Below are 17,128 nucleotides of genomic sequence, written 5' to 3'. Positions count from 1 at the left end.
TTTCAGTACATTTCCCTCGAAGTGAATATTTCAGTACATTTCCCTCTAGATGGTGTACAAATGTAATTCAAATCACACTTGATTTTAATACTGAAAAGGAATTAAAATTCGTTTTTGCATTCAATTTCACCTTCTATACTCCCAGAAAAGATGTAATGAAGGTTAGATATAGCTCACAGCTCTTTAAAGACCACCCAACAACCTGCCTCAAATTTGTCTATTTCTCAAGCATCAACCAACTATAAAGCTTCAGGTTGGTCACAAGAAAAGTTGTGTGTCATAATTTGGGTGTTTTAATATCCAGAAGTACAGTTATAGTATCAGTGCATATTAGTTTTGACAAAGGCTCCACATCTGAAACAACAACTCCTCTGTTTCCTCTAACTGACCTGTTTACGGAGTGTATCTAGCATTTTGTTATTGTTTTTTGTTAGTACAGTCCTCACCGTTTGTAGCGGGCACGTTGGTGTCAACGAAATTTGCCCGCTATGCATGGTGGCTGATGCAACCAGGAAATTAACAATCCATTCTTTGATAAAGCCACTGATGATAAATAGTGCACAGATGAAATCTGTCCCCCAGAGGGAATCCTCATCCTCTGTCTTTCACTGCTCTTGCACCAGTTAAAATGGGTTTGTGCCCAACAGTTGCAGTCTCTAAATAGGATTGAGTTTAGCTATTAGATGAACCAGAGTGGTCCCGGCAGATTCTATATTCAATATGAAGCAGCTGATGTTACACCCTTTTAATGGATTATCAAACAGTCACTTATAGCAAGTTAGCACTTTAGATGCAAGTTGAATCGAATGACTGTTCAGTCCAGCCATTCCTTGCAGGAGCTGTCTGCCGCCTTAAACAGGATAACACATACTGTGTCCATGGCCTTACAATGCGTCACTGAGCTCCACCAAGTTGGTCTGCAGCAGAGTGGTAGGAGTATTGTGGCGCTGGCCCAGGAGGGGATGATGGCGAAAGGGGGCATGGAAGTGGGAACTCCATTCAAAGCACTCCCACTTCTCACTCATTGAGCCTCTGCTCCCCCCCTCCAACTCCCAACCAGTACCCGTCATGGTGCCGTTTCCCGATGACCGAGTCTGTTCCTGCACAGATGCAGCAGGAGCAGTCTTTGGCGGGGCACAGTGGGACTCCAAAACCCAGAGGGCATAGGCCAAAAGCATCTCAGCAGTCAGGACAGAGATCTGAGCGGCCTGCCTCTACCTCTGCTGAAGCCACACAGGATGCACCACGTAGAAGCTGAAGGAAGCGCAAGTTCAAGAATTTGTAATTCACCAAGGGTATGCACATTGGTGTTTGACAAAATGTAATGTTAAGTTTCATTTTTTCTGCCACACAAAACTTATTGATTAGCACCACTTCCACGTCTTGCCCAGTAGTGCGCCAACTCACCCTTTCACTTGTTTCATGATGAATGTCACTTTATGATAGGACCCATTTGGGACGTCCGGTGGTCGTGAAAGGTGCTATATAAATGCAAGTCTTTTCTTGGGTGGATTAGTGGTTGAACGACTGTAGTGCAGTGCAAAGGGGTTGGGGGTCCTGGTGGTGGTATTTCATTTGTTGTTTCACACTGGGTGAGCCTTCAGGGCATCCCTGGCAGCAATGTAAGCGGCTGGTCTGGCGATGGGTGCCCTAACTTCATCATCCTCTTCTATGTTCTCCCCATCCGAAGATAAGTAATGAGCCAATTCATCCTCCTTCGCCTGCAATTCTCGCTGCTGCGCAATGTTGTGCAGGACGCAGTACATCGCTATCATTCTGGACCCCCTCGCTGGAGAGTACTGAAGGGAGTCTCCAGACCTATCTCGGCACCTGAAGAGCATCTTCAACATTCCAATGGCTTGTTTGATGACACACTTGGTGGTCATGTGGCTCTCCTTGCAGCGCTCCTGTGCCTCATTGGTGGGGTTCCTCACAAGTGTCATGAGCCAAGTTTGAAAGGGGTATCCCTTGTTTTCTAAGAGCCAGCCCTTAAGTCTGCTTCCTGGAACGAAAAGGTCTGGAATGTCGGACTGCCGCAGTATGAATGCATCATAACAGCTCCCAGGGAATCTGGCACAGACCTGCATGAAGCTCTTCATGTGGTTGCACAGTGGCTGCGCATTGATAGACTAATATCCCTTGTGGTTTATAAAAACTCCTGGATGCTGTGGTGGTGCTTGGATTGGCATGTGTGTGCAGTCGATGGCACCCTGTACCTGTGGGAATCCAGCCAGAGAGGTGAATCAAAGTGCCCGCTCATTCTGACTATTGTCATCACAGGGGAAGTTTACATAACTCCCAGCCCTGGCAAACAATCCATCCACCAGCTGCCTTATGCATTTATGTGCAGCGGACTGCGGGACCAGAGGCCACTGGTAATGCATGTCGCAGGTCTTCTTCTAGGAGGTTGCAGAGCATAGAATCATAGAAATTTACAGCAGAGAAGGAGGCCATTCAGATGTTTGACATGACAACCTCAACTTGTGGAAGCACTAGCTCTTCAGAGAGGTCAAGGAAATTGAGCCTCTTTCCATAAACTCTGATGTGGGTAGTGCCTCCTGCGACCTCCGCCCCTCTCCTGTGCACGTGCTGATCCCACCACAGCACGTCATCGCTGCCGCGGTTAGTGATGATCTGCCTCTTCTGATGTGTTGTCAAACACATTCAATGCGTCTCCCATCCTGATCTGGTCAGTTTAAAAGCCTCCAAAGTTTAGAAAAAGTTGTATTCACACAAGAACTCTGCCAAACGTTTGCCCGATGGAACTGAGGCCAGCTGTAATAAGTGAGCTTGCATTCAGATGGAGCAATCATAAATTAAAATACCCACCTGAAGAGCGGCTGAATCTCGCCTCCGTTTCACTGGTCAGTTTCCCGACCCCCAGAAAACCTGTTAAATTTAAACCTAATTTAAATTCAATATAAAAATACCTCATAACGTCGCCTAAGGATGTTAATGGCAGCAATAAGTATCCACCTACCTGCATTAATTAAAGCCCCGACTTTAGTGAGTAGGTTTCTTGCAGGCATCCAAACGCGCCTCCGTTAAACCTGGAAGTGGATGCGTTGGAGCCGGGTTGTCACCGCAATTGAAAACTCAATTATTTTAACTTCCCACCCATCTACAACTTACCAGTTCTTGGGTGTTACAATTCCCCCCATATTTTAATTCAATGTTGTACTTCAGGAATTTTGTAAATTGGTCAAATAAAATTAAATATATATAAATAAAAACAGGCCATTCAACCCAACTGGTCTGTGCCAGTATTAAGCTCCACATGAGCCTCCTCCCACTCCATTTCCTCTAAACCTATTAGCATATCCTTCTATTCCTTTCCCCCCTCATGTGCTTATCTAGCTTCCACGTCAATGCATCTGTGCTATTTGCTTTAACTACTCCATGTGGTAGCGAGTTCCACATTCTCACCACTCTGAGTAGAGGTTTCTTCTGAATTCCCTATTGGATTTATTGGTGACTATCTTATATTTATGGTTCCTAGTTGTGGTCTCCCCCACAAGTGGAAACTTCTTTTCTACGTTACATCCTGTTTGTAAGATATTAAGAGGATCAGACACAGGTCCTGATCTGATATCACATTTAAATGAGTGGGCCTGATGATGTAACCTGAACACAAAAGTGATATTTACTAATGAAATTTAACAGTCGACTGTTACACACTCAATGCGCACACAGTATTCAGTAAGAAAATGCTACTATTGTTAACCTGAGCACAGCAGCAGTAAAATTCTGTGGGTACCTAAACTATAATCTGAAAAGAGTATTTCTAAACACTTACATAGGCTCTAAAGTCATTGTATTGGATAGTCATATGACAGCTTAATAGCACCAACTTAAATGCACTACCAAAAGCAGCTTCAGTTAGTGGTTGAGGTTCAAATTATGCCAACATTCAAGATCAGATTAGACAAGATAGGAGGATGAAGAAAAAGGGGCTGAAGGGATATGGGAACAGAGCAGGCAAACGTGATTAGCACTAGTTTGTGTGGAGGGTAAACGTTGATAAGAGACTGGTTAGGCCGAATGGCCTGTTTTTGTGTTGTAACTTTTATGTCTCCACCCCTGGTAACAATATTGACCCTGCCTCAGAAGGCTCTGGCTGCCAAAAAAATAAAATCACAATTTTGGCTTATGCTGGCACCTGCAACTTGAACACACTAGCCTCCCAGCCACAAGTTGCAGTGGCCATTTAAGTTTGCTGACAGTGGCCTTTTAATCCCCGAGACAGGGAATGTAATACATGTTTTCTGCCTCAATTATATTACAGCATTTCCTCTGGGAGATAGTACTGCAATATCAAGACTGGGTTATAAAGACTGCGTATGCATATATTTTTGTCTATTGCTTTGGCGTCAGGAAATCTGCTCTCCAATGCAAACAGGACAGATTGTTTGTTATCAGCAACCCCAGGACCATTTCTTCAAGCAGTTCTGCAATATAAATGCATCATCCACAATGTAATGCAATTGCTTGCCCTATTCTGCCTCATGTGCTCCTATATTTGCAGAAATTCCTGTGGGCAGCCACCAAGTATTCTTCAAATGTTCTTTGATACCATTAATGGTAGCACTGTGATATTCCTCTCCCCTTCATATAACAATAGATGTCTATAGCAAAGAAAGAGGTCATTTGTCACATTCTGCGAGTGCTAGCTCTTTGTCAGAACGTTCCAAACGAATCCCATTGCCATGCTCTCCGTCCACATCACTGTATCTTCCCGTTTCAAATATTTATCTACTTTTCTCTGAAAAGCAGCAATGGTCTATGCCTCAACTACTTCATGTCACAAGGAATTCCATGCTCCAACATCTCTGTGTAAACAAATTTCTCCTAACCTGTTCCTTGCTGACAATTATAAACTTTTAAAATAGTATTTCCTTTTTCACTATCAAAACCCTTCAAATTTTTAAAATCCTCTTCAATCTCCTCTTAGCCTTCTGTGCTCCAGTAGAAATAGTCCCTGTTTTTTAAGTTTCTCCTCTCATTCCTGGTATCATCCTGATGAATCTATGCTGTACACCATCTACTGTTTTAATGTCTTTTCTAGAATGGGATGTCCAAGACTGGACACAGTACTCTAACCGTGGCCTAAACTTTACCTTGTACTCTATATCCCTATTTATAAAACCCAAAATACTACTAACCTATTTTATGGCTTTGACCTGCACTCTCACTTTCAAGGAATTATGTATTTGAACCTCTAAGTGTCCTTCTTCCTCTCTACCCTTCAGCAATTTTCCACTCAGTTTATAGTTCCACTCTTTGGTTTTCTTCCCAAACTGCACTACCTCACACTTGTTCACATTAAATTACATATGCCATCTGTCTGCCCATTCTGTTAGCCTATCTACATTTTCCTGAAATCTTTTAGTTATCCTTGCTACTTACCAAATCACCTACTTTTTGTGCCATCAACAAATTTCAATATTATGCTCCCAACAAGTCCTTAACACTGCCCTGGGATACACCACTTCCACCCCTTCTTTAATCCAAGCAATAAACGTTAACCCTAACCCATTGTTTCCAGTCCTCCAACCAACTCTCTATCCATGCTGCTACATTTCCTCTTATACCGTACACACTTAAAAAAAAAAATAACAAACTTCCTGTGAAACATCTTCTGAAATTCTATAGACATCACATTTACTGCATTCTTGTTATCTATCCTTGTCCACTTTAAAAAATTCAAATTTATCAAACATGATTTACCCGTAATAAATTCACATTGCTGTCTTTGATTACCTCAAGCATCTCTAAACTCTTAGTACTTTAATCTCAAATTACAGATTCTAAAAGATTGCCCATATCGTAGATTAACTGGTTTATAGTTACCCATTTTATCCTCTTTTCCCTGCTTGAACAAAGGTGTTACATTGGCTACCTTCACTCCCATGGCAGATTTGTATATCCAAGAATTTAAAAAAATGATAGTCCAAGTCTCTGCTACCTCCTGTCCGACTTCCTTCAATACCCTAAGATGTGTGCCATCAAGACCTCCGCCAATTAAAATGCTGTTAAGCCTTCTCATCATAACAAAGCAAGGGTTTCCTCAAACAAAATTGAAACCTCACACCCGTCTGTCAGTGATAAAAATGCATGGTTAGGCATGCAGCTCTTCAAACAAGAAAATTAGCTTTTTGATTAGTAGTCCGCAATACATTCATTCTTATATATAACAAGTTTTTCATTTCTCCTACCCCCAAAATCAAATTATTTCAGTAAACATCTACAATATACTGCCTACATCATTACAAACGAAAAGGCTTGCCTCAGTGAATTTCTGACATTAGGTAGCCTGGAATTGGGTATTGTATCAAATTACGTAACTATTGCCAAATGGTTCAAATTGAATTTTGATCTTTGTGTATTTTACAGCTATATACACTGGCTCCCATCATAGGTAGTTTTATGTTCAATGAAGGTTACTACTTAAGCAGAGACCAATGGGCTATGGGTGCCATTTCTCCTTTTTTTAAATTTAGCATTGTGCAACTGATCCCTATTGGGCTTGTTGGATGGCCATTAGGAAGGAGGTAGAAGTTTTCCACTCCCTTCAAAGGTAGTTTTCGGAACCCAGAGAGAGAGTCTGGTCCTGGGCACAAGATTTCTATTGATAACGTGCTACTAGTGGGAGTAGGAGCATAGGAACAGGAGACGACCATTCAATCCCTCAAGCCTGTTCTGGCATTTAATTAAATCACGGCTGATCTGTAGCTCAGCTCTATTTGCCTGCCTTTGCTCCATATCCCTACCTTGTACCTTCCATATTATGAAGGTATTAACACAATGTAACATTGCTAAATTACACATTATTCATGTAAGAATCTGCTCCACAGCATACCCATCGCTAGAGCATTTTTTTTGTAACTGCTACCAACAATTGCTTTATGGAAAGCATCCATGGTGTTAAAGGAGGATTTTCTGGATACATTTAAAAACTCAAATATAAAATTGTTCTCTGCTCAACATGGATCTGTGGCTGCAATTTCTATCATACTGCTTCCTAACTTAATTTCCCTGACAGAAGGCAGCACAGTGACAAACAAATCAACTATTGCATCAGTTGCCACACCTGCCCCAAGATAAATTCAACAAATTATGGGATGGGGAAATTGGGAGAAGCTGATATAGAAATAAAAAAGTACCTCTCCAGTTAGTAAAGAAAATAATAGTGGACTATTTTATTTTCTGTTCACTTCAATTCAAGCTTTTAAAATACAACTATATTTATGCAGTTGTTTCAGCTCTGGTGGGAGGGGGAAGATAAAAGAAAAAAAAAAAAGAGGATTACTGTCTATCTGAAAACATTTTACCGTTGATAACATGGTCACTAGTTATCTAGGAACCTTAAACTAAATTTAATCCTCATATTGAAGGATCCTCTTCAATTTTCAAGATTAGTTCCAAGTCACCTTTGTTCATTGAGACTTTTTTTAAAAAAAATAGAAAATTTGAAACAGTCATGCTATGCACAACAAATTTCCTTCTATCCCACATCCAGATCAGGTACATAACAGTGAGGCAATGCGTGTTATAACGTACATAAATAATTGTACTAGCGAGGTGCCCTGAATGCACGGCAAAATAAGGTATCACCTTACATGGTATATAAATTTATAATATATTTTTCACAAGCAACTGTAATCAACAGTTTTAATGGCTCCTCAAATAGCACAAGTTTCTTCATGTCCATTCAGTCCCAGTATCATGTGAACAAACCAAACCAACACCATTTTAGGCTGCTAGAATGCAAGGAACAAATGTGAACAACTAACAGTCCAAAAAGGTAGAACATTCATGCACTTCAGCAATGCAAGCAGAAAATCAAATCAAAATTGCCATAAGCTGTAGAAGATCAAACCCATTTGCCTAGCTAGACAACTGTTAGTCCCTTTCAACGAAGTCACCAACTCAGGATTAGGTTCAAATGTGTAGGCAGCTGATAAACTAGAACAGTATTTCAGCTACACTACAGCGAGACTTGATGAATTTATAGCAAGTCTGCAGCTAACGGTTAATGGGTTGCAATTAGTTGTGTTAATATATGCCTTTCTTGGAAGCAATAGGCCCTTTAATCTAACAGAAAGTGATTTAAGTAAAAAAAATTCTCTTAAAAGTGCTGTAGAATACATCTGTTAAACATTTCCAATAAATACCGAACATAGAATATTGGAGGCTTGACAGAATCACAAGCAGAATATTTTAAATGATTAATTACAAGAATAGGATAGATACATGAACACAAGTGTACCAGCCAACAAAGTCTTGAAATAATTCAGGGCATTAATATTCTGCCTTAAAATTAATGTTACCAGCCTCAATTCTTTTTATGGAAATACATACATTTAAATCTGACCTCCCACAGCTTAAATCAAGACAATTTTTTGAAATATATTCAGAAATCTTGTTGCAAAGAATGAAAAATTATTTAAGTCCAAGAAATTTTGAAAACTGCACAATCCATGCTTAAATCAATGAGCGCACAAATTGAAGCAGCAAGTGTTGGATCTGAAACAGCAACCTGCGAGTTACCTGCTTATTAAGCCAATGCCACAGCTTTTGGAAGAAGACAACAATAAATTGGAGTTACCGAAGAAAAAAATTCACATTATGAAAAGTAATAAAGGCAGTTTAGGTCAAAAGCTGATGGAAAATGTTACCTATTCGACCTGCACCAAAGCTACTTCTACTTTTTAAGGGAATGATTAAAGAGAGTAGTGCCAGAGGATTGGAAAACAGCTAACACATCAAACTAAAATGGAACATAGGGACAACCCGGGGAAACTACAGACCAGTGAGCCTAATATCCATTATGTGTAAAGTATTAGAAGGCATTTCACACATGAAGTATGAAATACCTAGATAGGAACACAGGAATTGCTACATGGTAAACCAAGGTCCATGTAGTTCGCCTTCCACCATCCTGGCAGTCACGATAGTGATGATGGAGCTGTTGACTAATCATGTCAATCAGTCTCTATCAATTAGTCTATAACAGACCCAGACAAGAGGCAAGGAAACCCCCAGTGGTGGAAAGCTTTTGGTACCAGAGGTCCAAAGTCACCGGTTCCTCTCAAGCATGCCACACTTAACATACGTCATCAGTATGACATGATGAGGAAGTTATGGGAGGCAGATTTGGCCTAACCAATTTACTAGAGCTCAAGAAAATGGCACACCTTTTTGACAATGGAAATTCTGTCACGTGATGCATTTAGATTTCAGTAAGGCTTTTGATACCATGCCACATAAGCAACTGGCCACAAAGCAGGAAGACATGGAATAGAAGGCAAGCTTCTGAGATGCATTGAAAAGTGGTTAAACCAATGAGTCGCTGTGAATGGAGCTGCATCAACCATCATTAGCAGGGTGCCATTACTGTTAATGATTAATTAAATGATTTGGGAACAGAGACAGAAACCAAGGAGTCTTGGTTTGCAGAAGACACTAAATATCAGGGAAGTGGGTTTTGAAACAATAGAGCATAAGCAAAGAAAATATAAAGGAAACTGCATAGATTGGGAAAGTGACTGATGAGTAGCAAATGCCATTTAATGTGGATAAATGTGAGATAATTGGACTAGGGAAGGGAAAACAAAGGTAATAAGCGCAAAATGGCTCTAGGTTACAGGTCACAAAACAGCAGAAGGATTCAGGAAAAATGGCAGTTAGCAGTAAGAGCACAAATCCCACAGGTGATGAGTCTGTACAAGGTACAGGTTCAGCCACATGTGGACGATGTAGAATATTGGGTGGCGTACTACAGTAAGGATATCCACGTGTAGGAAGCAGCACAGAAAAGAGCAACCAACGAGACACTTAGCTAAGGCATTTAAGCTATGTGTAGAGATTAAAGATCAAAAGATTGTTTACCTTAGAGCAAAGGAGGCTCAGCGAAGATGTTACAGTATTCAGGTTTCTTAAGGGAATAGGTAAATTGAATCTAGATGATATTTTGAGATTTCTATAAACCTAGTACCAGGGGACTGGGCACAAGTTTGTAAGAGGGAAGGTGCACAGTTAGTTTAAATTTAACTACTTTACTTTATAGAGTGGTGAACATGTGGAATGGGCTGCCCATGGAGTGTGGAAAGATTTGAGAGAACTGGATGGATCTTTGAGGCAGTGGGTGACAGAAGGGCATTAGTTTTTGGGACCAGCCAGCTGAATGCAGAGTATTTTCTGTTTTTATACTCTTGAATGTTCTGGTTAATATTACAGAGCCAATAAAAATAAATCTAAATATTTAATATATTTACAAGCATTAAACTTAGACTGCACAATTGCAGAAGAATATCTAGCGAACTGATAAATCGACTCAACAAATTCTGTGTCCCTCAGTAGAGATTTTGGGCAAGTTGGAAAAAGAAATCAGAGGCAAATATTTAATCAGAGGTCATTAATGAGTATTATTATTCTTCCTTTGAATATGTGAAGACCTTTTGGCTTGAGCAATATGAACCATATACCATCCTGTTTGCTTCAATGCAACAGGATTCATTTTGCAGGATACAAGAAAGTAGATTTTGGAGAATTAAGCTAAAAACTAACTGACAGCTGTCTGAGAAAATAGTTTTATTTTTCAATTAACATTTAATAAACAGAATATCAATTTCTACTTGTGCCTCTCCAAGCAGTTTGCTCAACAGCAGCAACAGAAGAATTCTCCCTGTCCTGTCAGTCAGGAAAAGAAAGGAGGGGGGACATTCTAAAACAGTCTAGTTAGAAGGTTATGATCTACAAAACATACCTTGTTGTCAGCTTTTACAATGATTCTTCCAAGTCCTCGAATTGGTCCTGGAGCCAGAGCATCCTGTCTTTCTTTAACAAAGCTTGACAGAATCTTCCAATAGCTACTAATATGTCTCTCTGCAAAGTTCATTAATCCAAAACGAAGGACCAATTTTTTAAGACCCCAAGCTGTTACCAAAAAAAGGATCAAGAATACTTCATAAAAATATAACAGTAAACAGCCAAAAACATATTCAGCAATGACAATTTATTTCTATGTTGCTTAACTGGTCTAATTTAGTTATGGATTTTCCATTTCAAATGGAACAGTAGCTGTATTGCATCTAAACAACAACTTGCATTTCTGTAGCATGTTTTAACGTAGAAAAACATCCAAGGACACTTCACAGGTGCGTAATCAGACAAAAATAAATCCCGAGCCAAGAAGAAATTATTAGAGGGGTGACTAAAGGCTTGGTCAAAGAGGTGACTTTTAGAGAGGGAGGGTGAGTACCAGAGGTTTCAGGAGGGAATTCAGAGCAGAGAGCTTAGCTGGGAAGGCACAGGCACCAATGCTGGGTGAAGGGAGGGGGGCTGCACAGAGGTCAGAGTAGGAGTGCGACAGAGTTCTCGGAGGGTTGCAGGACTACAGGTTACAGACATAGGGAGCCCATGAAAGGATTTAAGCACAAGGATAGCAATTTTAAATTTGAGGCATTGGGTGATGGGCGAGTGAGATTTGGTGCAGGATGGGATATGTGAAGCAAAGTTTTGGATGAGCTGAAGTTTATGGTGGGTGAAGGGTGGGAGGCCTACTTGAGGAACACTTGAATAACTGAGTCTGAAGGTGACAAAAGGCATGGATGAGCGTTTTAGCAGATGGGGCAGAGACGGTCAGTGTTCCAGAGGTGGAAGTAGGCGGTCTTTGTGTTGCAAAGGATAGAGGGTTGGAAGCTCAGCTCGGGGGTCAAATAGCAAATAGTCTAGCTCAACCTGAAACAGTGGTCGGGGCGCAGGATGAATCAGTGGCAATGGCCTCCACCAGGACTGCATCCAAGAACCTATGCGCCCTCTCCCTCGGTCCCTGAGCCAACCTGCAACGTGCCACTGTGTGTTAGCCAGCGCACTCCACACCTTCAGTGGAAGTGGGTGCGAGGATCCAACATGTACTGCTCCACGAAAACTGCATCTAATCAGCACCTGAATGCTAAACCTGCAAGTTTCTGGGTTAGCACCTCCAAGCAAGTTCAAATTATGATAATCAGCAATTAGGGCCAAAACTAAATCCAGACTGTCAAACAAGCTAGTCTTATTAGCACTGCACCCATTTAGCACCTTTGGTTTTCATCCTTTAACCAAAATAACCCCCATAACTGGTTATTTATTTCAATACTGTTTCAGGGACTGCCATGTTTGCTTACATAACAGTGACACAACCTTTCAAAAGTAATTCTTAGACCATGAAGCATTGTGGGATGTTGTGAGGACACAAACAGGACTGTATAGATGCAAGTTCTTTCTTTTGTATGGGCATTGGCCACCTGCCGATACCTCACCCAAGTGGCTGTCAATCATGTATGAGGCTTGGCAAAGTAGTCAGCACACTGTGGGAAGAATCATAGCCAAACTCAACCTTGCCCTCACCCAACATCCACATATGCACATTTCCAATAGCAATTGCTGGATAATGATCAGGAATAGGCACTTGAGGAATTTTCCCCTCACTAACCCATCAGCCGCTCATGCCACTCTGGCTGAGATCAGCTAACTCAGCAGAGAAAAGGGATCGAACCGGAGGCCTTCCAGGTCTGTAAGGCTCAGCTACTCACTGCCTAAATGCGCTGTGCCATCAGGAAAACTGCATATGTATTACTTAAGACAGTGCTGCCAATGAGTTGGCATACCAAAGCATAGTAACCCTGAGTGGTGGAATGCCTTTATTTAGTTCCCAATAACAACCATGATGCTCAGGGGATGTACCAAGCAGAGGACTGGAAAGATGTCAGGGAGCCACACGCAAATATCTCCTAGTGGTTACCTCAGAGTATTATTGGTGGCTTGAATAGCTAGTGAATGCATCACTGGGGAGGCTGGAAGGAGATCCTGGAAAATAACAAAAGTGACACGCCCATGGAATTCAATTTATAGGCCTGCTTTAGGCACTTTATCTATCAGAGCCAGGCCCAGACAAATTCTACAATTTGGCTGTCCATCAATTCTGAACTGATTTTTCAATTTGTAAAGACTGAATAATTAATTACAAGGCCTGTCGCAAGAACAATTTGCATTTATACAGCACCATTAATGTAGAAAAACACTTCACAGAGGCTTAATCAAACAAAAATGGATGCCAAGAAAAAGGGGGAGATATTTGAGCTTGGTCAAACTGGTGGTTTCTAAGGTGGGTCTGAAAGGACAAGAGGGAGGAGAGATGGAGGGATTTAGAGGGGGAATTCCAGAATGTAAGGGCCTAGAGGACCAAAGGCACAGTCACCAATGGTGGGGTGCTGGGAGGTGGGATGCACAGAAGGCCAGAGTCAGAGAAATTGTGGAGGGGGGGTGGGGAAATAGGGTTGTCACAGGATTAAACAAATTACCAGCCACTGGTACTGGGAGCAACTCCACTATCCAAAGATTCAGCCAGATCTGCACAATAGCAATAGCCCAGACAAGCATCACAAAATAGATGTCACTTGTTTTCTTCTTCTTTGTAAAAGATACTACTTCAGGTCTTGGTATTCCTAATGGAGTGTATGAGGAGGATGACGAGGAGGAGGAAGAACTGAAGTCTCTAGTTTCAACAGATCCTAATGAGAAAAAAATACATTACTACACATTTAAATAAGCAATGGGAACATTCCAAATGTCTATAAAATGAAGTGGGCATGTCCATACTATTAAGTCTGGTCCACAGAGTGGCTCCAAAAGAAAACTGCCAAATTTCAGCTAACAAAAAGATGGATTGCTCACCTTCAGAACATAAGATTTTTTAGGAATAGAAAAAAGGCTATTGGACTCCATCAAGTATATCCCTCTTTCATAGATCAACCCACCTACCCATCTCCTGAACTATTCCATTACTCCGTCTCTCCATAAACGCATCGGATGGTGACTCAAACCCATTTATAAGAACATAAGAAATAGGAGCAGGAGTCGGCCTTTTGGCCCTTCGAGCTTGCTCTGCCATTTAGTAAGATTATGGCTGATCTTCCACCTCATCTTAACTTTCTTGCACTGTCCCCATATCCGATTCCCTTAATATTCAAAAATCTATCGCTCTCTGGCTTGAACATACTCAATGACTGAGCCTCCACAGCCCTCAGGGGAAGAGAATTCCAAAGATTCACCACCATCTAAGTGAAGAAATTTCTCCTCACCTCAGTCCTAAATGGCCGACCCCGTATTCTGAGACTGTGACCTCTGGTTCTAGATCCCCGCCAGGGGAAACATCCTCCCTGCATCTACCCTGTCAAGCCCTATAAGAATTTTGTATGTTTCAATGAGATCACCTCTCATTCTTCTAAACTCTAGAAAATATAGGCCTAGTCTACTCAATCTCTCCTCGTAGGACAATCTCCCCATCCCAGGAACCAGTCTGGTGAACCTTCGTTGCACTCCCTCTATGGCAAGTATATTCTTCCTCAGGTAAGGAGGCCAAAACTGTACACAATACTCCAGGTGTGGTCTCACCAGGGCCCTATATAATTGCAAAGTAAGATGTCTTTACTCTTAAACTCAAATCCTCTTGTAATAAAGGCCAACATACCATTTGCTTTCCAAATTGCATGCCGTACCTGCATGTTAACTTTCAGCGATTCATGTACAAGGACACCCAGGTCCCTCTGAACACCAACATTTCCCAATCTCTCACCAATTAAAAAACTCTGCTTTTCTATTTTTCCTACCAAAGTGGATAACTTCACATTTCTCCACATTATATTCCATTTGCCATGTTCTTGCCCACTCACTTAGCCTGTCTGTATCCCCTTGAAGCCTCCTTGCATCCTCCTCACAACTTACATTCCCACCCAGCTTTGTATCATCAGCAAACTCAGATATATTACATTTGGTCCCCTCATCCAAATCATTGATGTAGATTGTGAATAGCTGAGGCCCAAGCACCGATCCTTGCGGTACCCCACTAGTTACAGCCTGCCACCCCAAAAATGACCCGTTTATTCCTACTCTCTATTTTCTGTCCGTTAACCAATCCTCAATCCATGCTAGTAATATTACCCCCAATCCCATGAGCCCTAATTTTGTTTAATAATCTCTTGTGTGGCACATTATCTAATGCCTTCTGAAAATCCAAATACACCACATCCACTGGTTCCCCCTTATATATTGCTAGTTACAACCTCAGAAAACTCTAAACAGATTAGTCAAACTTTCATAAATCCGTGTTGACTCTGCCCAATCCTATTATTATTTTCTAAGTGCCCTGTTACCATGTCCTTAATAATAGGTTCGAGCATTTTCCCTACTACTGATGTAAGACTAACTGGTCTGTAGTTCCCCCTTTTCTCTCTCCCTCCTTTCTTAAATAGTGAGGTTACATATCCTACCTTCCAATCTGCAGGAACTGTTCTAAAAATATGGAATTTTGGAAAATGACAACCAATGGATCCACTATCTCTATAGCCATCTCTTTCAAAACCCTAGGATGTAGGGCATCAGGTCCAGGGGATTTATCGGCTTCAGTCCCATTAATTTCTCCAGTGCTTTTTTTTTACTAATACTAATCTTGCTAGACACTTGGTTCTCCATTATTTCTGGGAAGTTTTTTGCGTCTTCTTCTGCGAAGGCGGACACAAAGTATTTGTTTAATTTCTCTGCCATTTCCTTATTCCCCAGTATAACTTCTCCTGTCTCAGCCTGTAAGGGACCCACATTTACTTTTCCTTTTTAGATATCTATAGAAGCTTTAACAGTCTATTTTTATGTCTCTCGCTAGTTTACTCTCATTCTATTTTCCCTTTCTTCATCAATTTCTTTTGCCGAATTCTAAAATCCTCAGGCTTACTACTCTTTTTGGCAACGTTATAAGCCTCTTCCTGTGATCTAATACTATCTTTAACTTCTCTTGTTCGCCATGGTTGGACCACTTTTCCTGTGGGGTTTGTGTGCCTTAAAAGGAATGTATAATTGTTGTAAATTAGGTATTAATTCTTTAAATGCTAGCCATTGGTTGTCTACCATCATACCTTTTAATGTAGTTTCCCAATCTACCTTAGCCAACTCGCCCCTCATACCTACATACAGGAAACTCTCTTTTAACCGGCACCTAAATAACCGGAAATCTCTGTTAACCGGCAAAATTCAGGAGTAGGCTCAGGTAAGTTTTACTTCATATTAGTGGCAGTTCCTGGATCTGTGGCTGTGTAACTGGGGTTCGTGCACTTGTTGCTAAGCAACAGGGACGCTTGGTCTGTGGCCGGAGTTCCTGCACATGTTGCTAAGCAACAGGGAAGCCTGGATTTGTTGCTGTGTACGGAGCTCTCGTACCTTTGAAACTATACCTCTCTGTAATCCGGACTTTTTGATAAACCGGCACCATGCCGGTCCCGTTGGTGCCAGATAATAGAGGGTTTCCTGTAGTTTGCTTTGTTTAGGTTGAAGACCCTAGTTTCAGATTTAACTAAAATCACTTTCAAACTCAATATAAATTTCTATCATATTATGGTCACTCTTCCCTAAAGGCCCCTTTACTACAAGGTTATTAATTAACCCTTTCGCATTGCACAATACTAGATCTAAAATAGCCTGTTCCCTAGTTGGTTCCTCAACATACTAATCTAGAAAACTATCTTGCATGCATTCCATGAATTCGTCCTCCTCACTATTACTGCAAATTTGGTTTGCCCAGTCTATATGTAGATTAAAGTCCCCCATGATTACTGTATTACCTACGTTACATGCAACTCTAATTTCCTGATTTATACTCTGCCCTACATTACAACTACCGTTTAGGGGCCAAAAACAGAGCCAGCGGAACTGGGCAGAACTGGAGCGGCAGCAGGAGCAAAATAAAGAGCACGGCGAGAGGAGGCCAGAGAGCAGAGCCAGCGGGGAAGGAACAGCGAGGCTCCAATTCAATAACAAAAAAAAATCAATGTGTGATGTCACAGGTAAGTGATTGGTGGTGAGTATTTCTTTTCTCTTAGGACTGACGGTAAAGACCTATAACATATAGCTAAATTTATAACTAACTAAACTTATTTTAATAAATTAAACAAAGGTCATTACCTAGTTTACCTGGATTTATTTAAAACTATAAATAAACAATTGATTGCTAGATGTAATTAATTAAATAAAATATAATAGAGATGGCAAGGCAGGTGATGTGTTGCAGCTGTAGCATGCGGGAGCTGGTGGACAC

General features: G+C 41.1%; 1 protein-coding gene across 11 annotated transcripts in view; it reads right to left on the bottom strand.

Moving 5' to 3' along the window:
• The window catches only part of tmem245 (transmembrane protein 245), a 181,043-nt gene that overhangs the window by 94,748 nt on the left and 69,167 nt on the right, over nt 1-17,128 (bottom strand). For all 11 annotated transcript variants that reach the window (XR_015078412.1, XR_015078413.1, XM_085988173.1 and 8 more), the window contains 2 exons: nt 13,347-13,556; nt 10,769-10,938 (listed from right to left, as the gene is read on the bottom strand). Coding sequence is in view for 9 of the 11 variants with exons in the window: in XM_085988173.1 (XP_085844299.1) it covers nt 10,769-10,938; nt 13,347-13,556 (380 nt within the window). In the remaining 2 variants the exon portion in view is untranslated. The remainder of the gene's footprint in view (nt 1-10,768; nt 10,939-13,346; nt 13,557-17,128) is intronic.

The sequence above is a fragment of the Somniosus microcephalus genome, chromosome 5 (genome assembly GCF_052327205.1).
Source record: "Somniosus microcephalus isolate GS21.2 chromosome 5, FLI_Smic_1.0, whole genome shotgun sequence".
NCBI lineage: Eukaryota > Metazoa > Chordata > Chondrichthyes > Squaliformes > Somniosidae > Somniosus > Somniosus microcephalus.
This window is presented reverse-complemented; position numbering and strand designations above follow the sequence as displayed.